The sequence below is a fragment of the Daktulosphaira vitifoliae genome, unplaced genomic scaffold (genome assembly GCF_025091365.1).
Source record: "Daktulosphaira vitifoliae isolate Bord-2020 unplaced genomic scaffold, ASM2509136v1 Scaffold_3, whole genome shotgun sequence".
NCBI lineage: Eukaryota > Metazoa > Arthropoda > Insecta > Hemiptera > Phylloxeridae > Daktulosphaira > Daktulosphaira vitifoliae.
In genome coordinates, this window is record NW_026099574.1 from 32,479,591 (window position 1) to 32,498,956 (window position 19,366).

The 19,366-nt window shown below is 25.3% G+C and overlaps 1 protein-coding gene across 1 annotated transcript in view; it reads right to left on the minus strand.

Moving 5' to 3' along the window:
* Positions 1-1,978: 1,978 nt before the first annotated feature.
* LOC126902114 (odorant receptor 46a-like) overlaps positions 1,979-19,366 on the minus strand; it is a 143,677-nt gene continuing 126,289 nt past the window's right edge. The window contains exons 6-7 of the mRNA XM_050679139.1: positions 2,662-2,820; positions 1,979-2,522 (exon numbers count right to left, since the gene is read on the minus strand). Of these exons, the coding sequence (XP_050535096.1) occupies positions 2,451-2,522; positions 2,662-2,820 (231 nt within the window). The 3' untranslated portion in view covers positions 1,979-2,450. The remainder of the gene's footprint in view (positions 2,523-2,661; positions 2,821-19,366) is intronic.

A 19,366-nucleotide genomic window follows, 5' to 3' on the forward strand; every position in this document is an offset into this window, starting at 1 on the left:
TCCTAAACTAATAGCCTGTTTTAGACATCGATAATGAATAACATAATTTTTTTTGTCATATAAATTCGGTATCAATTTTTTAAATTTTGATTTCGGAGGTTTTATATTTTCGGGGCATAGTGGTAAATCTGAATGAAGGTCATGTAAATTATCACTGTACTCTAAATCGACGTTTAAAATAACCCCCCAATCACTATCATCGTCAATTTCCATGACATCTAACGCATCGATTTCTGTTTTTTCTAACCATTTGAAATTTCCAAGTGGAAGGTGTTGACTAAGCGCTGCGCCATAGAGATTATTAGCATCGAGATATAATAGATATTTTGACGGTTTCGACGAGTCGAAATTGTCGCAATATTTATTATTAGCTTCACTATAATGAGATACGCATTGAGAGACACCCCCACGAATTCCATTATTAATGAAACTAATCATCTCGATGTCCGTCATTAATTCCAATTTGACCCCAGTAATTCGTTTCATGGCATCGAAACTGAATCCTGGAGTAGTGATATAACAACAAGGATCAAGACCATAATTTACTAAACACATTTTTCTGAAATTTTCAAAGATATCCGCTAAAAGAAATACGTCGGTTTTTAAATATTAATCCGAATAATCCCCCAATGTCGAACAATTAAATTTTTCCCATATTTTTTTGCGTGAGCGTAATCCTTGTCTGTTATATCACTCATATTAAATATACTACGGAACGAGGATTTGGGAGGTAATGTACTTTCATTCAGAACGTCCATGTCAGTCACATATTCATTAGGGAATACTCCCTTACGACACATCATCATGAACTCATCATCATTTGTGTACATTCTCCTTGCAATGGTAAATTGTTCGGGCATTAAAGTGTCAGCTAATTTTTCAAGAGAAGATGGTAAAAAGTTTAATGAGTCTATAAATTTCAACGTCAACCGCTTATTATTAGTTGTTTTAATTGTTTTTCTAATTGACATGTATTTCTCATTAGTTTTTGCCACTACTTAAATGCCCTCATCATCATCCCCAAATCCAAGTTCTGTAATAATAAAATGCAAATCATAATTCTGCATGTTATGCAGTATTACGGAAACAAATGACGGAACCGTGCATTTTAGGTTACAATCTCTATGCGCAGCGCCACGATATTTTCCCGTTAAATGACAATGATCGAAAACCTTATCGTGATAACGTAATTCTCCGCCGCAAATATGACACACAGTTGCTAAATAATGATCGTGTTCTTGTTTTAAAGTTAACGGCATCATTGAAACGGAATTCGAGTAAATATCACTTATACGGTTTATATCTTCTCTTAGTTTCTCAATGAACACCTTCACACAATTTTCTCCACGATATAGCTCCATGCGATCCAAATTTTCATCGTATGAACATTTTATAAAATAAGAAAAACTATGCGGTTCATGAATGCTAATTTTGTTTGAAAAAGATTGTGCCGGATTTGGATCGCATGTAGCTATAGGTTTTAATATCGATTCAAAATCGGCGTAGATGACAAATTCGACGGGGAATTGTTTATTATAATTTTGAAATTTCATGATGTTTTTGGGTGGCTTTGGTACAACAGTTTTTACACGCATACAATTTTCAAGCTGGTGTTGTTTTAGTTTTAATTCCGAATAAAAGAATAATAGACAACTATCACATAAGAACTTACGGGAGTTATGTTTGGAGAGCTGTGTGGATACCAATCGCTCTAGATTAGAAATACAGCAGAAATGCCCGAAGGGTTTATCATTTCTATCTATAAACAATAAATTAACGTATTTGCTACGTTTATATTCGGTTAAATGTAATGGACCCGCAATTTAAAACATTGCTGATCTACATTTTGTATTTCTTTAAGTAGTCATGAGCGTACACTATTTCAAAAGGAAGCATTTCGTAAAATACACATTATAAAATATTAATGAGGACAGTTCACAACTCATAGCTTAAATATATAGAAATATTCCAAGTAATTATATTCAATTCAGCAGAAGTTTTTTTCATAAGCTCATGGAAAATGTAAAATAATTCAATATTATTTGACTGTAGATTACACAGATATAGAATAATAAGTTATTTATCTTAATATTTTCGTAGTGAACTTATAAAATTTATTCTGTTACGATAATTTTAGAACGATTTACAAAATAAATATATGTCATTGTTACTCTTGTATACTCTTGAGAGTGCGGCGCCTCAAACACACGTACTATACGCACGTTCTAGAATTAGCGCGTACCTACATTTGTTTCACCAAGCTGTTCAACATATAAAAATACTTTATTTATTCTTACATTCTGGTATTTATGTATTTTTTAATAATAATGCCAAAAATTAAAATGAAAATATAGCTTATTTGCAAATCAAGTTTTTAATGCCCTAATTTAAAGATTATATTTTAAAATTTAACACAAAGTAAACTTAATATATAAAAAAACAAAAATGATTCAAAATAAATTCTTATTTCGAACTTGTTTTTTTGCCAAGAGTGAAATTATAGAATATGATACACGCATCGCCTAAAATAAATAATTAATTGATAATTATTATTATACATTTATTATTATTATTTTAATCAAGTCACACACATTATAATGAATATATTTTATATTGAATTTGATAACATATAACGATTTCAGTGCTAAAAAAAAAACATACCGAACCAAATACTTCTAGATTCAACGATTTTTGAGGAGTAATATTCATCTTTAATTTGTTCGTGTGATTTAAACTCATAGCCAACAAGAGCATTTTTTTTAATTTTATACTTTTATCGGTCCAATTAATACTATACATAGCAAACTGTACTCCATCCATCTGATAAATTAGTATAAAGTATAAATGTTAAAATAGAAGTTACATAAATTTATGGAGACTAGTTATTTATGAAGTAATAAATTTTCACATATTATTCTTATATAATAATTAATTTTACTTATAAATAACAATTATATCTACATAAAAAAATAGTGTTGGTTTATTATGACATCGATATTTACAGATATGCAGCATTTATTATCAACGGTAATAAGGCACATTGTTGTAAGTAATAAATACACCAACAGACAATGCAGAAAGCATATATATTGATAAACTTCTAATCGACATTAAACACTCCGCATCTGTGAAAGCGATGTCATAAGAAACCAATTCAATACTTGTATTTGTAATCCCTAGTTTATTAAATATGTATATTAACTCAAAAACTTGATACTTTCGAGTTTTATATCTAATAACGAATATATTTATATTAAAAATTCAATTGTCATCTATTATTAAAATAAAACTTCAAACATTTTTTTAAATCAAAATATGCGTACCCATTTCAAGAAAAAAAAACCCAGTACAGGGGGGTCGCGGCACAGTGGTGACGTGGCATAGATGGATCAAGTATAATGATATCTGACAGTGATTAAAATCACTATCAAAAAAAAACGCTTCGATGCAAATCTTTAGATAGTGTTTAATTTTAAAAAATTGGTGGATTATTCCAAAAGCTTCATGATCTGCTAGTTCATTATTAATATCCTAATTAAAATAAAGTATGTCGAATGAAAAAGGGATTATTAAAAAATATTATTTCTTATAAAAAAATAATGTTGATCCATACACTTTTAAATATGTCATAGCATTATAAAGTTAAAAATATAAAAAAGAATTTTTTTACAAAAATCGTATTTTTTTTATTAAGTTTAATGTCTGTTTTCACCATGAAGATAAAATAAAGTCCGAAATTTTTTTTTACCATTATAAAGTATATTACATTAGCTTTAATTTAAGATATATATAAAAGTGTCAGACCTTCCGGAACACTTTCAAAAGTTACGTTGAAAAAGTTCTACTTTCTATATGCATTTTTATGTTTTGAATCCCCCCTGTATTTAGGGAAATGGTCCGATTTAAAAAAACAGTATGTCGAATGAAAGATCTATATAAATACTACTTCTCATAAAAAAATTGTAATGATTCATACATTTTTCAAAAAGTTATAGCATAATAAAGTTAAAAATGGAAAATACAAAATCGAAAATTTTCACACAAAAATAGCATTCGGTAGCCATTTTCACCATGAAGATAAGATAAAGTACGAAATTTTTTTTTTTCATGATAAAGCATATTACATTAGCTTTAATTTAAGATATATATAAAAGTGTCAGACCTTCCGGAACATTTTCAAAATTTAAGTTAAAAAAATTAATTTTTTGTGAAAAAGTTGTCATTTTAAATCCCCCCTTGTGGGCAGGTTAAGGGTTAAATTTATGAAAAAAATATACCAAATGAAAGGTAATGATATTATGCATCTATATAAAAAAAGATTTATATTGATATGTTCATTTTTGAAAAATTTATGGCAGTTTTTAGTAAAAAAAATTGAAAAAATTTCGAAAATTAGCGATTTTTAAATTTGTCATTTTTTTGGAGGTTTCCCCCTTTTACGGGGAACGAGGGAATTTTTTTCAATTTTTAAGGGTAATGTCTTCGACTAGATACGATTTGTGATCTTTTGACGTATCATTGAAAGAAATCGGTTCGGTGAGAGCTGAGAAAAAGTGGTAACAGACACAAAAAAAAAAAAAAAAAAACACATCTTAGTAAAACCAATACCTTCTCAGCTTCGCATCGAAGCTAAAAAATAATGAGTACTACGATTCCACGTATAAAGCCATGAATGGTAATTATAAAAGTGTTAGGGATAGATATGGTCTTTCCATAGAAGATAGACAGATTTTGGGATATTATTATGACTTTGAGTGTCATAGTAACTTTGATAATATAATTAAATATATAAAAATTGAATAAAATAATGACTGTATATTTTAATAGACAAATTGTTTCTGTTCTTATTAAAATTATGACTTCAAGGACCATAGGTAAAATGAACAAATGATGTTTATTTTTTTATAGATCTTTGCTCTTATTTTCTGATGCATACTTTAACAAAGGATGTATTTTATTCGTTAATACATTTTTGAAAAGAACTCTCTAAAATTTTTTTTACAAACACGTAAAAACGTCATTAATTAAGTATTTATATAATATTTAAGTAAAAATTACATCAAAACGTTCTGCCTACTATCATTATCCAATTAATTCAATTACATTATTGATGTGGCACAATCAAAAATTGTATTAAGTAGATAATATCCCAATAATAAAACTATTTCAATTAAAATAGTTAATTAGTCAACTTGATTTTCGAGATAACTACAAAATAACACAAAATAAACAAGAGTTTAGTAGTAATACATAGTACACTGTTATAACATATAATATTTAAATGTAGCTACAGAGTAAAATATTTTATTAAATATTATTAAAATTCATTTAAACTATGTTTGTTTATTATACTTTTTGCACTTTACTGTTTTGTACATTTATTTGAAGGACATACTTTATTCGTATATATTTGATAGGAACTTGTTTTTATAAATATTTTAGTATGCCATAAATGGAATATTTATATAAATTTTTAGTCAAAATGTAATTAAAATGTACTAACTACTGTCAAAATATAATTTACTTGATTTTCAAGATGACCATAAAAATAGCTTATAACAAACAAATCGATCATAACCACTGATATTCCTAACAATATTTTCACATAAGTAACTGATAATACACCGTCATTTTTAAAGTAAATCTACAAACAAATTTCTCATCAAATTATGAAAATCACTTGATTGCTAATTTTAAAAATACATACCAATATACACACATATATGAAAGCATTTAAAATATTTAAACAGTATACATATATAAACAACGTCATCGGTTTCATTATTTCATGAAACTTCTTAATTGAACTAATAAGAATAATAATGATTAATAAAAATGTAGTATCGAATTAGTTATTGGATTATCATCCATGTTATGAATAACATTATAAAATGTGTTTTAAAAAACTGTGTTCATAATATGATGATAAGAATTAATGTATCATTTTAACAATACATAAAAATAAGTGTTAAGTATAAAAAAGATTACAATGATTGTAGTCACCTTGATATAAAATATTTTTATCGACTTACACGTTTATCTTTATCTGATCCAAAAATATTTGATTTAAATTTTTCATGTAGTAAGAGTCGTTTTTCTGTTCTATTTGGAAAATAGGTAATTAATTTAAAATCTTACTAGTATTGAAAAAAATATGTTTTCCTACTATGTTATCAAAAAATATTGAAGAAATAAAGATTAATTATAATAATTTCACACGTACCTAATTCAACATTTTCATATCCATATGATTCGAATTCAAACGCTATTATTTTCAGTTGAGCTGATAACATCCAACAAAAATATACAACTATTGTATAGTAGAAAAATAATTCAAAACAAAGATGTACTAATTCTAAAGCTTCCAATAGATAAACAATTGGATAAATTTGCTCATAAACCGAAATGGGTATAAAACTTAAGAATGAATTTAGGATGTTGTTATGATAAATTACCAAAGTGCCGTCTCTTCTTTTTAGAGGATATTCTTTTATAAGTAATGGACTGAGGAACCAAACTAAACACGCCAAAATATACATAAAAAAGTATATATTTATTATTTTAGTACACATAGATTCGTTGTGTTTAAATATATATTTTGCTTTATTATTAGAAAACAGAAAGTAGCTACTCGTTGCATCTAATAATTTTCTTAATTCACGATATTTTTTAGATATTCTATAGGTGTTTAGATATATTTGAATACCGGATATGATACATATAGATAATTGTGTAGCTGAAATAAAATCGTTTTTTACATAGTAAAAACCAATAAAAACATAGCAATTGATTACAATAAATTCCACTAATAATAATAGAGTATAAATGAGATGATAAAACTTGAAATTGGGATTAGCAGTCAGATTGAATGGATTAAGTTCAAAATGCAAACTTAGAATCTTCGATCGTTTAAAATAAATTTCTCTGGAATTTGGTTTTGCATTTTATTTTGAAGTAGCGTTATTCTGTCTTTGTTTAACTAATTGTATCTAGAAAAAAAGTGTATAGAATTATTATTATTTATTATATTATCTTATTTATCTTGTTGTTTTTTTATTTTTAATTAATTAATTGAATAATTGGTATATGACTTGAACACATAATAATTGATTTTATCTGTTTGAAAAATGTGAGTTAGACGTGGAATGTATTCTTTGAATTTGACAACATTATATTGGCTATTTAATAAGTAAGATAAAGGGATTCCGCATTTCCCATTTTTGGTAACAATTAACTTATTTTTAAAATGTTTGAACACCTGTACTAAATAATTCATTTATCATGAATCATTTAAATAATCGAAAAATAAAAATAATTATTATATTTTATTTTTTGATCTTTTATTTTATTATATTTTTTATATCTTTTAGGTACATGTTTTTCTAAATTTATCAATGATTAAGTACTTTTTGTTCATCCGTTATACATTATAAGGGTGTCACTTTATTTTTAATATAACATCATACATAACTGACTAGATTATTTAAAAGATAATGGTCTAATTACAAAGATTGCTGTTCGATGACAACTTTTGAAATAGTACTTCAGATGTTATTAGCATTTCTATACCTTGGTGGTAAGACGAGTACAGCCTTGAAATGGCTAGCGAAGAACCTTTTTTATAGCATGTTAATAATTTCCAAAATACTGGTCCAAAAGTTGTTATTGACTAGTCATTTTCTTAATTACGTCATTATCTAAGAAATAAGCTAGTTAATTACGTATGTTAGCACTTGAAAAAAAACGGTAGCACAGTGGGGTCGTGGCACAGTATGAACTGTTGCATTGAGTTTTATGAAAAGGTTACTATTTTGAATCTCCTCTTATGGACAAGTAAATGGTCAGACTTTCAAAAATATTATATCAAATAAAAGGGGATTACTTAAGGTTTCAATATAAAAAATAATTGTTTTGATTTTTTCTTTTACCAATAAGTTAAGGCAATTTTTAGAAAAAAATGTCGAAATTTACCGATTTTAAAAATCTTAATTTTTTGTGGGATTGCCACCATTTACGGGAAACGAGAGAAAAATTTTCAATTTTGAGGGTAATATCTTTAACCAAATTTGTGATCTTTTGATGTATCATTGAGAAAATCGGTCCAATGAGAGCTGAGGAAAAATAGTGACAGACACAAAAAAATAAATAAATAAACACATCATGGTAAAATTAATATCTTCTTAGCTTCGCATCAAAGCTAAAATTGTGAATATTATTTAAATTTTTTGATTAATTAAGTGATTGATGATACATCAATTACCCAGTATACAAAATTCTATAAAATATCTCCTCAGGAGTTAACAAGGTAAAAAGTTGTTATTATTGCAGTTGAATAAAAAAATTTACGAAAATATATGGAGTATTCCAAAAAGATACTCCTTAACGAATTAAAATTAATAGTTTTCGATAATCTGATAATTTACTTACAAGTATATCAATACTTAACTTTTGGCTGTAGACAGCAAATATTAATAAAAAAAATAAGGTAAAATTTTTCTCTATTTACGTAAATACATGCCTTGATTGTTAAAAAAAAATAACAGAAATGATCACTACTTCCCTTTGTATAAAAATTGATTTATATACTCCAAAAAACAACAGAGAATGTCATAGTTATTACTTAAAATTTTATAGAATATAAAAATAATTATAGTATTATTAGACATTATAAATAAAAATGACCTTTTGTTATTTATTCATTGTAATGTTATAAGTGCCGAAAAATAAAATCGATAGTTCTTGAAATTTTATCAATATTATAATATTACAAATACTATCTGTTATCTATTTATGTAATCCTTTTATGGATTTTTAATGAAGTGTTAACACCAAAAAGAGACGTAAACTATAGCGTTACGCTAAAGCTTTATTGCCATTTTTCAGTTGCAAGAAAGTCCGTTGGACAACGATACTTTTATTCAAAAGATTATAGTATAATGTACTTTTATTTAATAAGATAGGTAGTAATGCTTGTAAATTTTTTATGTTACTTATCAGTCAAAACAGGAACTTACAATTTAAAATATATAAAAAAATACACATTTATTTATTACAAAATATTAACAATAAAATAATCAGTGAACAATTAATCTACACTACCCAAATGGTGGTGGTCGGTATAAGATACGCTATAATTAATTTATATGAATAATTTCTAATTTTCTCTCTTAATTCAATTATTTGATTCTAGTGTTCGAGATATCTATTGCCTACTAGATAAACTTCGTCTATACGCTACCTCACTGGGTAAGTTAAGTAAAATGAAATCTAATATTGCTATCAATAATTTTTTATTCATTATTTGTTTATATACAGGATGATTTTTTTATCATAACCCACTCAATTACTTGCAGAATAATAATAATTTAAACATTTTTTTTTTTCATTATCTTTAGTTACACATTATTCTTGAATTTTTAACTATGTAATACTTTTTAAGTTCATCCCTTATGCCTTGGAGGGGGGTAAACTTTGTTTTTTTAAATGGTAATACATATTTTTAATTTAATAAAATGTTTGAGTTTTTAATTTAATAGTAAATGGCATTTGAATTTTTAATATAACTTAATTCGTTTATTAGATATAATCATTTAAAGTTTCAAATTTTTGAATTAATATACAGGTATAATACACAAGGGATTACAAATACAGGTAGCTAATTGGTTTTTTATAACATCGATATTAGCAGGTACACAGCATTGTTATTATCAATTGTAGTAAGGCACATTGTTATGAGTTTATAAATACACTAACTGACAATACAGAAAGTATATCTATTGATAATCATAATTGATAATAAACAATCCGTGACTGAGACAGCAATGTCATAAAAATCCAATTAGCTACCTGTATTTACAATCCCATGTGTATTATACATGTATATTAACTCAAAATTTTGAAACTTTAAATGTTTATATCTAATAAGCTAATAAAGTTATATTAAAAATTCAAATGCCATTTACTATTAAATTAAAAACTCAAACATTTTATTAAATTAAAAATATGTGTTACCATTTAAAAAAACAAAGTTGACCCCCTTCCAAGGCATAAGGGATGAACTTAAAAAGTATTACATAGTTAAAAATTCAAGAATAATGTGTAACTAAAAATAATGAAAAAAAAAAATGTTTAAATTATTATTATTCTGTAAGTAATTGAGTGGGTTATGATAAAAAAATCACCCTGTATATTGGAATTAAATTAAAAGCGAAAGAAATGAGAATAAAATTAAAATTATATGTACATTATGGAAAAAATAATTGGTTATTACTAATTAGTAATTTTATGAGATGATGGGCTTTAAATCATGATTTTTACCTATAAGATGGTTGAGCTAATTAAGTTAAGTTGAAACTTCTAATCATTTAATAGTTTCATTCCTTTTTTTTTGTTAAAATTTTAGATTCTCAATACATACCCACAATAGTCACACAAAAAGTAATTTATTTGGTTATTTGATATTTATAAAATATTTTTCTATAAAATTGTTTAATATTTTTACTAATTACATTTAAATTTTTAATTATTATTGGAATAAAGAGTAAATTTAAAATCTAAGAAAACTAATTTTTTTTATTAACATCACAATTTTATTAACAACACAGATTTATTTATGTATTGAATTAGGTATACAAATACAATGTAGGTATTATCAATGTTTAATGTTTAGCGCATGCAGTGAGAAAAATAGGTCTCTTCTCTCATATATTTCAAAATTTTCTTGCATGCAATTACAGGTCTATTCTTGATTGAATATTGTGTCTAAAAACTGACATATTATGTATAATCTAGTCTCATTTATTTAAAATTTTACTCATTGTGCCAACGCTGTTTCCGTGATCACATTAAATCTCGTGCACAAAATCGAAAATTGTGAAACTCTTTTTTTAATTTACAAAGGTATTATATTTCATTTTAAAATGAGTAAATCAAGTTTTATTTGGGATTTTTTTCAACTTGAAGCAGATAATATACATGTAAAATGTGGACTTTGTCGTATAAAATTAAAAACTAATCATTCTTCGACTTAAAATTTAATTAGACATATTAAATCTAAGCATCCATTAGTAAATTTATTAAAATTATTTATGTAATAGAAGAGACGATTAATGCACCAAATATAGCTCCATCAACTTCTACTTCTGTAAGTTAAATCTATATATCACAATTCACATTATTCAGAATTTATTGATAAGACGTTCTAAACTAAATTCAATTCATAGTAGTCCACACTGAGTCATTGAGTCACAGTACTATGGCACACTGATTCAGCTCATTCTGTTCACCTAAAAGAGTCAACTCAAAGAGTTGACTCACTCACGAACTACTATGAAGTTTTTTTTTGTGTCTGTTACCATTTTTTCTTAGCTCTCACCGAACGTATGTCTTTCAACGATACGTCAAAAGATCACAAATCGTATCTAGTCGAAGATATTACCTTTAAAAATTGAAAAAATTTTCCTCGTTCCCTGTAAATGGGGGAAACCTCCAAAAAAATTACAAATTTAAAAATCGCTAATTTTCGAAATTTTTTCAATTTTTTTTCTAAAAACTACCGTAACTTTTTCAATAATAAACATATCAATATAATTTTTTTTTTTATAGATGCTTGATGCTATAACTTATTGAAAAGTTTATGGATCAACACAATTTTTTTATGAGAAATAATATTTTTTAATAATCCCTTTTTTATTCGACATACTTTATCAAGATATTAATAAGGAACTAGCAGATCATATAGCTTTTGGAATAATACACCAATTTTTTAATATTAAACACTATCTAAAGATTTGCATTGAAGCGTTTTTTTTTTTTATAGTGATTTTAATCACTGTCAGATATCATTATACTTGATCCAACTATGCCACGTCACCTGTGTGTCGTGACACCCCTGTACTGGGTTTTTTTACCTAATTTAATTAGTTTCTTAAAGTAATACTGATATGATACTATATTTCATTGCTATAATAAATATTTATATATTTTACAACTATAAATAAAAAAACTTATAATCAGGATATAAATAACGGTCGGCTGTATAAGTATATATACAGAGTGATTTTTTTTATCATAACCCACTGAATTACTTACAAAATAAATATATTTAAACATTTTTTTTTTTTAGTTATCTTTAGTTACACATTATTCTTGAAATATTAACTATGTAATACTTTTTAAATTCATTCCTTATACCTTGTAAAGGGGTCAACTTTGTTTTCTTAAATGGTAACATATATTTTTATTTTAATAGTAAATGGCATTTGAATTTTTAATATAATTTTATTCGTTTATTAGATATAAACATTTAAATTTTCAAATTTTTGAGTTAATATTTATGTATAATACACAAGAGATTGCAAATACAGGTAGCTAAATGGTTTTTATGACATCGCTGTCACAGTCACGGATTGTTTATTATCAATTATGACTATCAATAGATATACTTTCTGTATTGTCTGTTGGTGTATTTATATACTTACAACAATGTGCCTTACTACCGTTGATAATAATTGCACCATATCTGTCATAAAAAACAAACACAATTTTTTTTATGAAAAAATACTTGTTATTTATAAACAAAATTAATTATAATATAAGAATAATATGTGAAAAATTATTTTTTTTATATTTTGTTTATAGTGTTGTTATTGTTTATAACAATTCACCCGTTTCCTTATTTCCTGAAAACTTTGTATATTTATTATTATTATTATTTAATAATTATAATTACTGATCCAAATACTTCTAGATTCAACGATTTTTGTGGAGTAATATTCATCTTTAATCTGTTCGTGTTATTTAAACACATAGCCAACAAGAGCATTTTTTTTAATTTTATACTTTTCTCGGTCCAATCAATACTATACATAGCAAATTGTACTCCATTCATCTGATAGAATATAAATATTAAAATAGAAGTCACTTAAATTTATGAAAAATAATTATTAATGAAGTAATAATTTTTCACATATTATTCTTATATTATAATTAATTTTTTTATAAATAACAAGTATTTTTTCATAAAAAAATTGTGATTCTTTTTTATGACAGATTTCGTGCAATTATTATCAACGGTAGTAAGGCACATTGTTGTAAGTATATAAATACACCAACAGACAATACAGAAAGTATATATATCGATAAAGTTCTAATCGACATTTAACACTCCGCATCTGTGATAGCGATGTCATAAGAAACCAATTCGATACTTGTATTTGTAATCCCTAGTTTATTAAATATGTATATTAACTCAAAAACTTGATACTTTCGAGTTTTATATCTAATAAACGAATATATTTATATTAAAAATTCAAATGCCATCTATTATTAACATAAAACTTCAAACATTTTATTAAATCAAAATATGCGTACCCATTTCAAGAAAAAAAAAGTCGATAGCCTTAAAATGCATAATGGATGAACTTAAAAAGAATTACATAGTCAATAATTCAAGAATAATATGTAACTATCTTGTTTGAAATCGAGTGGTTGACGATAAAAAAATGACTTTGTATATTTTAATAGATAAATTGTTTTTTTTATTATTAAAATTATGACTTCTAGGTACATAGTTAAAATAAAAAAATGATATTTAATTTTTTTATACATTTTTGCTCTTATTTATTGATGCATAATTTAACAATGGGTGTATTGTGTACGTTAAGACATTTTTGAAAAAAAAACTCTCTAAAATTGTTTTATAAACGCATTATAATTAATTTCATATTTCATTAATTCATTAAGTATACAGGGTGATTTTTTTATGTAATAATATATTATTACTTATAATATTAAAATATTATATTATGTTATCTTTTGTACATGTATGTCATATATTATGAATTTACAAGATCACCGAAACAGGGTTCCCTTATTTAAAACTTAAAATAATCAATAATTTAGTCAATTAAATCTGATTATCGTACAGATTAAAAGTAACGCCTATGTGTGGGTTCTCAATTAGGTCCAGCCAATCACATTTAACTATTAATTAAGATCCATAGTTTCTAAGATCACACTAGGGATCGCTACACGACCCTCGTCTACTATAAAAACCCATTTTTTCCTATTAAAATCAGTTCTTTCGGCGATTTTAAAATACACAAAATCTGCGACACTCTACTCAAGATTCTTACTCTCTGCGACTTAGTTTTTTTTTTAATTTATTTGAACTTAGAATATTTTTTCTTTAAAACTAAATGACACTTAGGGATTTTAAAGTGAATTTTGTTTTGGTGAATCTTTTAATTTAATTTAATTTGTTCTTTAAATAATAATGTTTTATTTTATCATGGAAATAAATTCAAATAATATTTTAAAACAAAACATTTTTTTTTATATATAATAAAACCGAATCAACTCTAATTTTCTCAGTTAATGGTAAATATTTATTACATGACTAAAGTGTATTGCAACTCTATACTTATTGGGTAGCTAGTCTTTTAAGGTTTAATGTCTTTGTTCTAACGAACATCGCGCCGGCAGACAGAGTAAAGGTTGCAATTAAAGATTTTTAAAGTTAGGTGTATTAGGTTAGAATATATTTGTAAGCCTATGTGTATTAGGTAGCTAGTCTTTTAAGGTTTAATGTCTTTGTTTTAACGAACATCGCGCCGGCAGACAGCACAGAGAAACTTACGAATATATGTTTTAGTGTTTAATTGTTGTCTTGGTGATTATTGTGCCGCATCCTTTCAAGGTGCTTTATTTTAACACCGGGATACATTGGGCCACCACAATTCCGCCTTGACAAATCTTTTACATAGATATAAATATTTCTGAATCTTGTTTTGGCCAGACCAGAGGAAAATTTAAGAAATATTGGTGTCGATCTCTCAATAAAATATAATCTCTCAAACAATATACTCATTCAACAAAGTCAACTAAAGATACATCATTTGATTATAATTATAAAAAAATATAGAGTGTATAGAATCTCCTACATATAATAATACATTCATAGATTTTGTGTAACGGTTTCGCATTATTTATAATTAAACGCTTTATTCTCAAACGGTTATATTTACTGTCGAACTCAAAGTGTACAACGTGTGAAATACAGTGTGAACTCATAATCAACATTAGATTGTCTAAAATAAGCATTACATTACGTGGGATACGAGGTAAGTACAAATTTAAAATTCCGCTTTCAAATTATAAATATTCTATTGCGTAATAAACCATTAAGTTAGGTAATAAAGTTTTGTAGGATAATCAGATTTTCTCTTGATACAATATAAGCATTCACACCTTCAGTAGTAAAAGTCCACATCACTACCATTTTTATCCTCCATTATTCATTTCCCTCAAACATATATCATACCATTCGTTCCCCATACCTATTGCCTTTTTCTTTACGCTCCTTCACAACCGTCTTATTATCATTCTACAAATTTACTATTTAACTTTATAACAAATTTGAATCTTTTTCTTTTTCTTTTTGGTTTATTACATTTATCATAACCCACTCAATTACTTGCAGAATAATAATAATTTAAACATTTTTTTTTTTTATTATCTTTAGTTACATATTATTCAAGATATCGCGTGAAAATTGCATCTATTGTGGTCTTTTAATGTTTTTTTATGTACAATCACAATTATTTGAAATTAAATTATTTAATGCATTTTAAATAAAATAACTCTAATACTTCTAATATCGAGAATACAGTGCTAAATCATAATATAAAATATACTTATAAATANTTTAGTTACACATTATTCTTGAATTTTTAACTATGTAATACTTTTTAAGTTCATCCCTTATGCCTTGGAAGGGGGTCAACTTTGTTTTTTTAAATGGTAACACATATTTTTAATTTAATAAAATGTTTGAGTTTTTAATTTAATAGTAAATGGCATTTGAATTTTTAATATAACTTAATTCGTTTATTAGATATAATCATTTAAAGTTTCAAATTTTTGAATTAATATACAGGTATAATACACAAGGGATTACAAATACAGGTAGCTAATTGGTTTTTTTATGACATTGCTGTCTCAGTCACGTATTGTTTATTATCAATTATGACTACCAATAGATATACTTTTTGTATTGTCAGTTAGTGTATTTATGAACTCGCAACAATGTGCCTTACTACCATTGATAATACCAATGCTGTGTACCTGCGTATATTAATGTTATAAAAAACAATTAGTTAAATGTATATTAACTCGAAAATTTGAAACTTTAAATGATTATATATAATAAACGAATAAAGTTATATTAAAAATTCAAATGTCATTTACTATTAAATTAAAAACTCAAACATTTTATTTAATTAAAAATATGTGTTTCTATTGAAAAAAACAAAGTTGACGCCCTTGCATGGCATAAGGGATGAACTTAAAAAGTATTACATAGTTAATAATTCAAGAATAACTAAAGAAAACAAAAAAAAAAAAATCTTTAAATATATTTATTCTGTAAGTAATTGAGTGGGATGATAAAAAAATCACTCTGTATATATATATTTATAAGTATATTTTATATTATGATTTAGCACTGTATTCTCGATATTAGAAGTATTAGAGTTAGTTTATTTAAAATGCATTAAATAATTTAATTTCAAATAATTGTGATTGTACATAAAAAAACATTAAAAGACCACAATAGATGCAATTTTCACGCGATATCTTCATAGCAAAAGAAGTTTCACTTCATTTGTGCGTACTCGTAACACGCATTTTTTAATTTCTTATTCTCAAATAATTTTACTTAAAATTATTATGTTTTAATTTCATTTTTTCTTTATTCATCTTTTACTCTAAATTTTATTTTAATTCTCTTTTTCAATGAAATAATTTTTTCCGAATCTTAATATCAATATTCATTATTTAAATTCTGAATTCTTTAAATTTTTATTTTTCTGATACCTTTTTCTTTTTAAACATAATTAAATTAGTTTTTATTAGCTTTTATATATTTAATTATATTATCAAAGTTACTATGACACTCAAAGTCATAATAATATCCCAAAATCTGTCTATCTTCTATGGAAAGACAATATCTATCCCTAACACTTTTATAATTACCATTCATGGCTTTATACGTGGAATCGTAGTACTCATTATTTTTTAGCTTCGATGCGAAGCTGAGAAGGTATTGGTTTTACTAAGATGTGTTTTTTTTTTTTTTGTGTCTGTTACCACTTTTCTTCAGCTCTCACCGAACCGATTTCTTTCAATGATACGTCAAAAGATCACAAATCGTATTCAATCAAAGAAATTACCCTCAAAAATTGAAAAAAAATCCCTCGTTCCCCGTAAATGGGGGAAACCTCCAAAAAAATTACAAATTTATTAATCGCTAATTTTCAAAATTTTTTCAATTTTTTTTACTAAAAACTGCCATAACTTTTTTAAAAATGAATATATCAACATAATTTTTTTTTATATAGATGCATGATATCATTACCTTTCATTTTGTATATTTTTTTGTTATATTTGATCCTTTAACTGTCCACAGAGGGGGATTTAAAATGACAACATTTTTTACAAAAAAATAACTTTTTCAACTTAACTTTTGAAAATGAAGGTCTGACATTTTTATATCTATCTTAAATTAAAGCTAATGTAATGCACTTTATTATGAAAAAAAAAAATTTCGGACTTTATTTTATCTTCATGGTGAAAATGGCTACCAAATGCTATTTTCGTGTGAAAATTTTCGATTTTGTATTTTCCATTTTTAANGCTATTTTTGTGTGAAAATTTTCGATTTTGTATTTTCCATTTTTAACTTTATTATGCTATAACTTTTTGAAAAATGTATGGATCAACACAATTTTTTCATGAGAAGTAGTATTTATGTACATCTTTCATTCGACTTACTTTTTTTTTTAAATCGGACTATTTCCCTATATACAAGGGGGGTTTAAATCTTAAAAATGCATGTAGAAAGTAAAACTTTTTCAACTTAACTTTTGAAAGTGTTCCAGAAAGTCTGACACTTATATATATATATATTAAATTAAAGCTAATGTAATATTCTTTATTATGATAAAAAAAATTTCGGACTTTATTTTATCTTCATGGTGAAAACAGACATTAAACTTAATAAAAAAAATACGATTTTTGTAAAAAAATTCTTTTTTATATTTTTAACTTTATAATGCTATAACTTTTTGAAAGATGTATGGATCAATATAATTTTTTTTTTTATGTCTTTAACTATCATTTGGTATAATTCTTTTATAAATCTGACTTTTTACCTGCCCAAAGGGGGGGATTCAAAATGACATCTTTTTCAGAAAAAATTTACTTTTTCAACTTAAATTTTGAAAGTGTTCCAGAAAGTCTGACACTTTTATATATATCATAAATTAAAGCTAATGTAATCCACTTTATTATGGAAAAAAAAATTTCGTACTTTATTTTGTCTTCAGGGTGAAATTGGCTACCAAATGATATTTTTGTGTGAAAATTCTCGATTTTATTTTTTTATTTTTAACTTTATAATGATATAACTTATTGAAAAGTGAATGGATCAACATAATTTTTTATGAGAAATAATAATTTTTAATAATCCCTTTTTCATTCGATATACTTTATCTGAATCAGGATATTAATAATGAACTAGCAGATCATGTTGCTTTTGGAATAATCCACCAATTTTTTAAAATTAAACACTATCTAAAGATTTGCATCGAAGCGTTTTTTTTTTATAGTGATTTTAATCACTGTCAGATGTCATTATACTTGATCCAACTATACCACGACACCACTGTGCCGCGACCCTCTGTGCTGGGTTTTTTTTTATTTTAAATTAAGAGGAATTATTTTCAATGGAAATTTGTTTAGGTATTTAAAAATTAGTCATTTTTAATTAAAAAAAATTCAACTACTTTAACTTTGTAAATATTTTTAATATTAAATCCTTATTAAAATTTAATTCAGTGTCTATTCAGAGTAGTGTGGTGCCTATGTATGAACCTCCAACCTAACTCCTGAATTAGACACATATCAATGATTTAACTCCGTCAACTAACTCTGTACAAACATTATTTATGTATTAAATTCACTTATTATATTTTTTATCATTTGATGGTCACTTGGTTTTTCCTTAACTCTACTTAAACTATTTATTCATAAATCTTAATTCTAAACTTAAAACTACAAATTCAGAACTAGAACCAACAAAAACAAAAATATATAGCAAAACAGCTACATCGGCTCAACAAACCTAGTGGAACAACAGTACAATAGTTTAAATTTCACCAAAATCACGGCTACAACAGAACAATCAACGGCAACTCAAATTCAAATTGAATCCCATCTTTATTTTTATATAAATAAATTTAGAATTACCCTCTTTACACTAAATATCTGTTTAATCATAAATTAACTCGAATTGTATTTTTCTAAA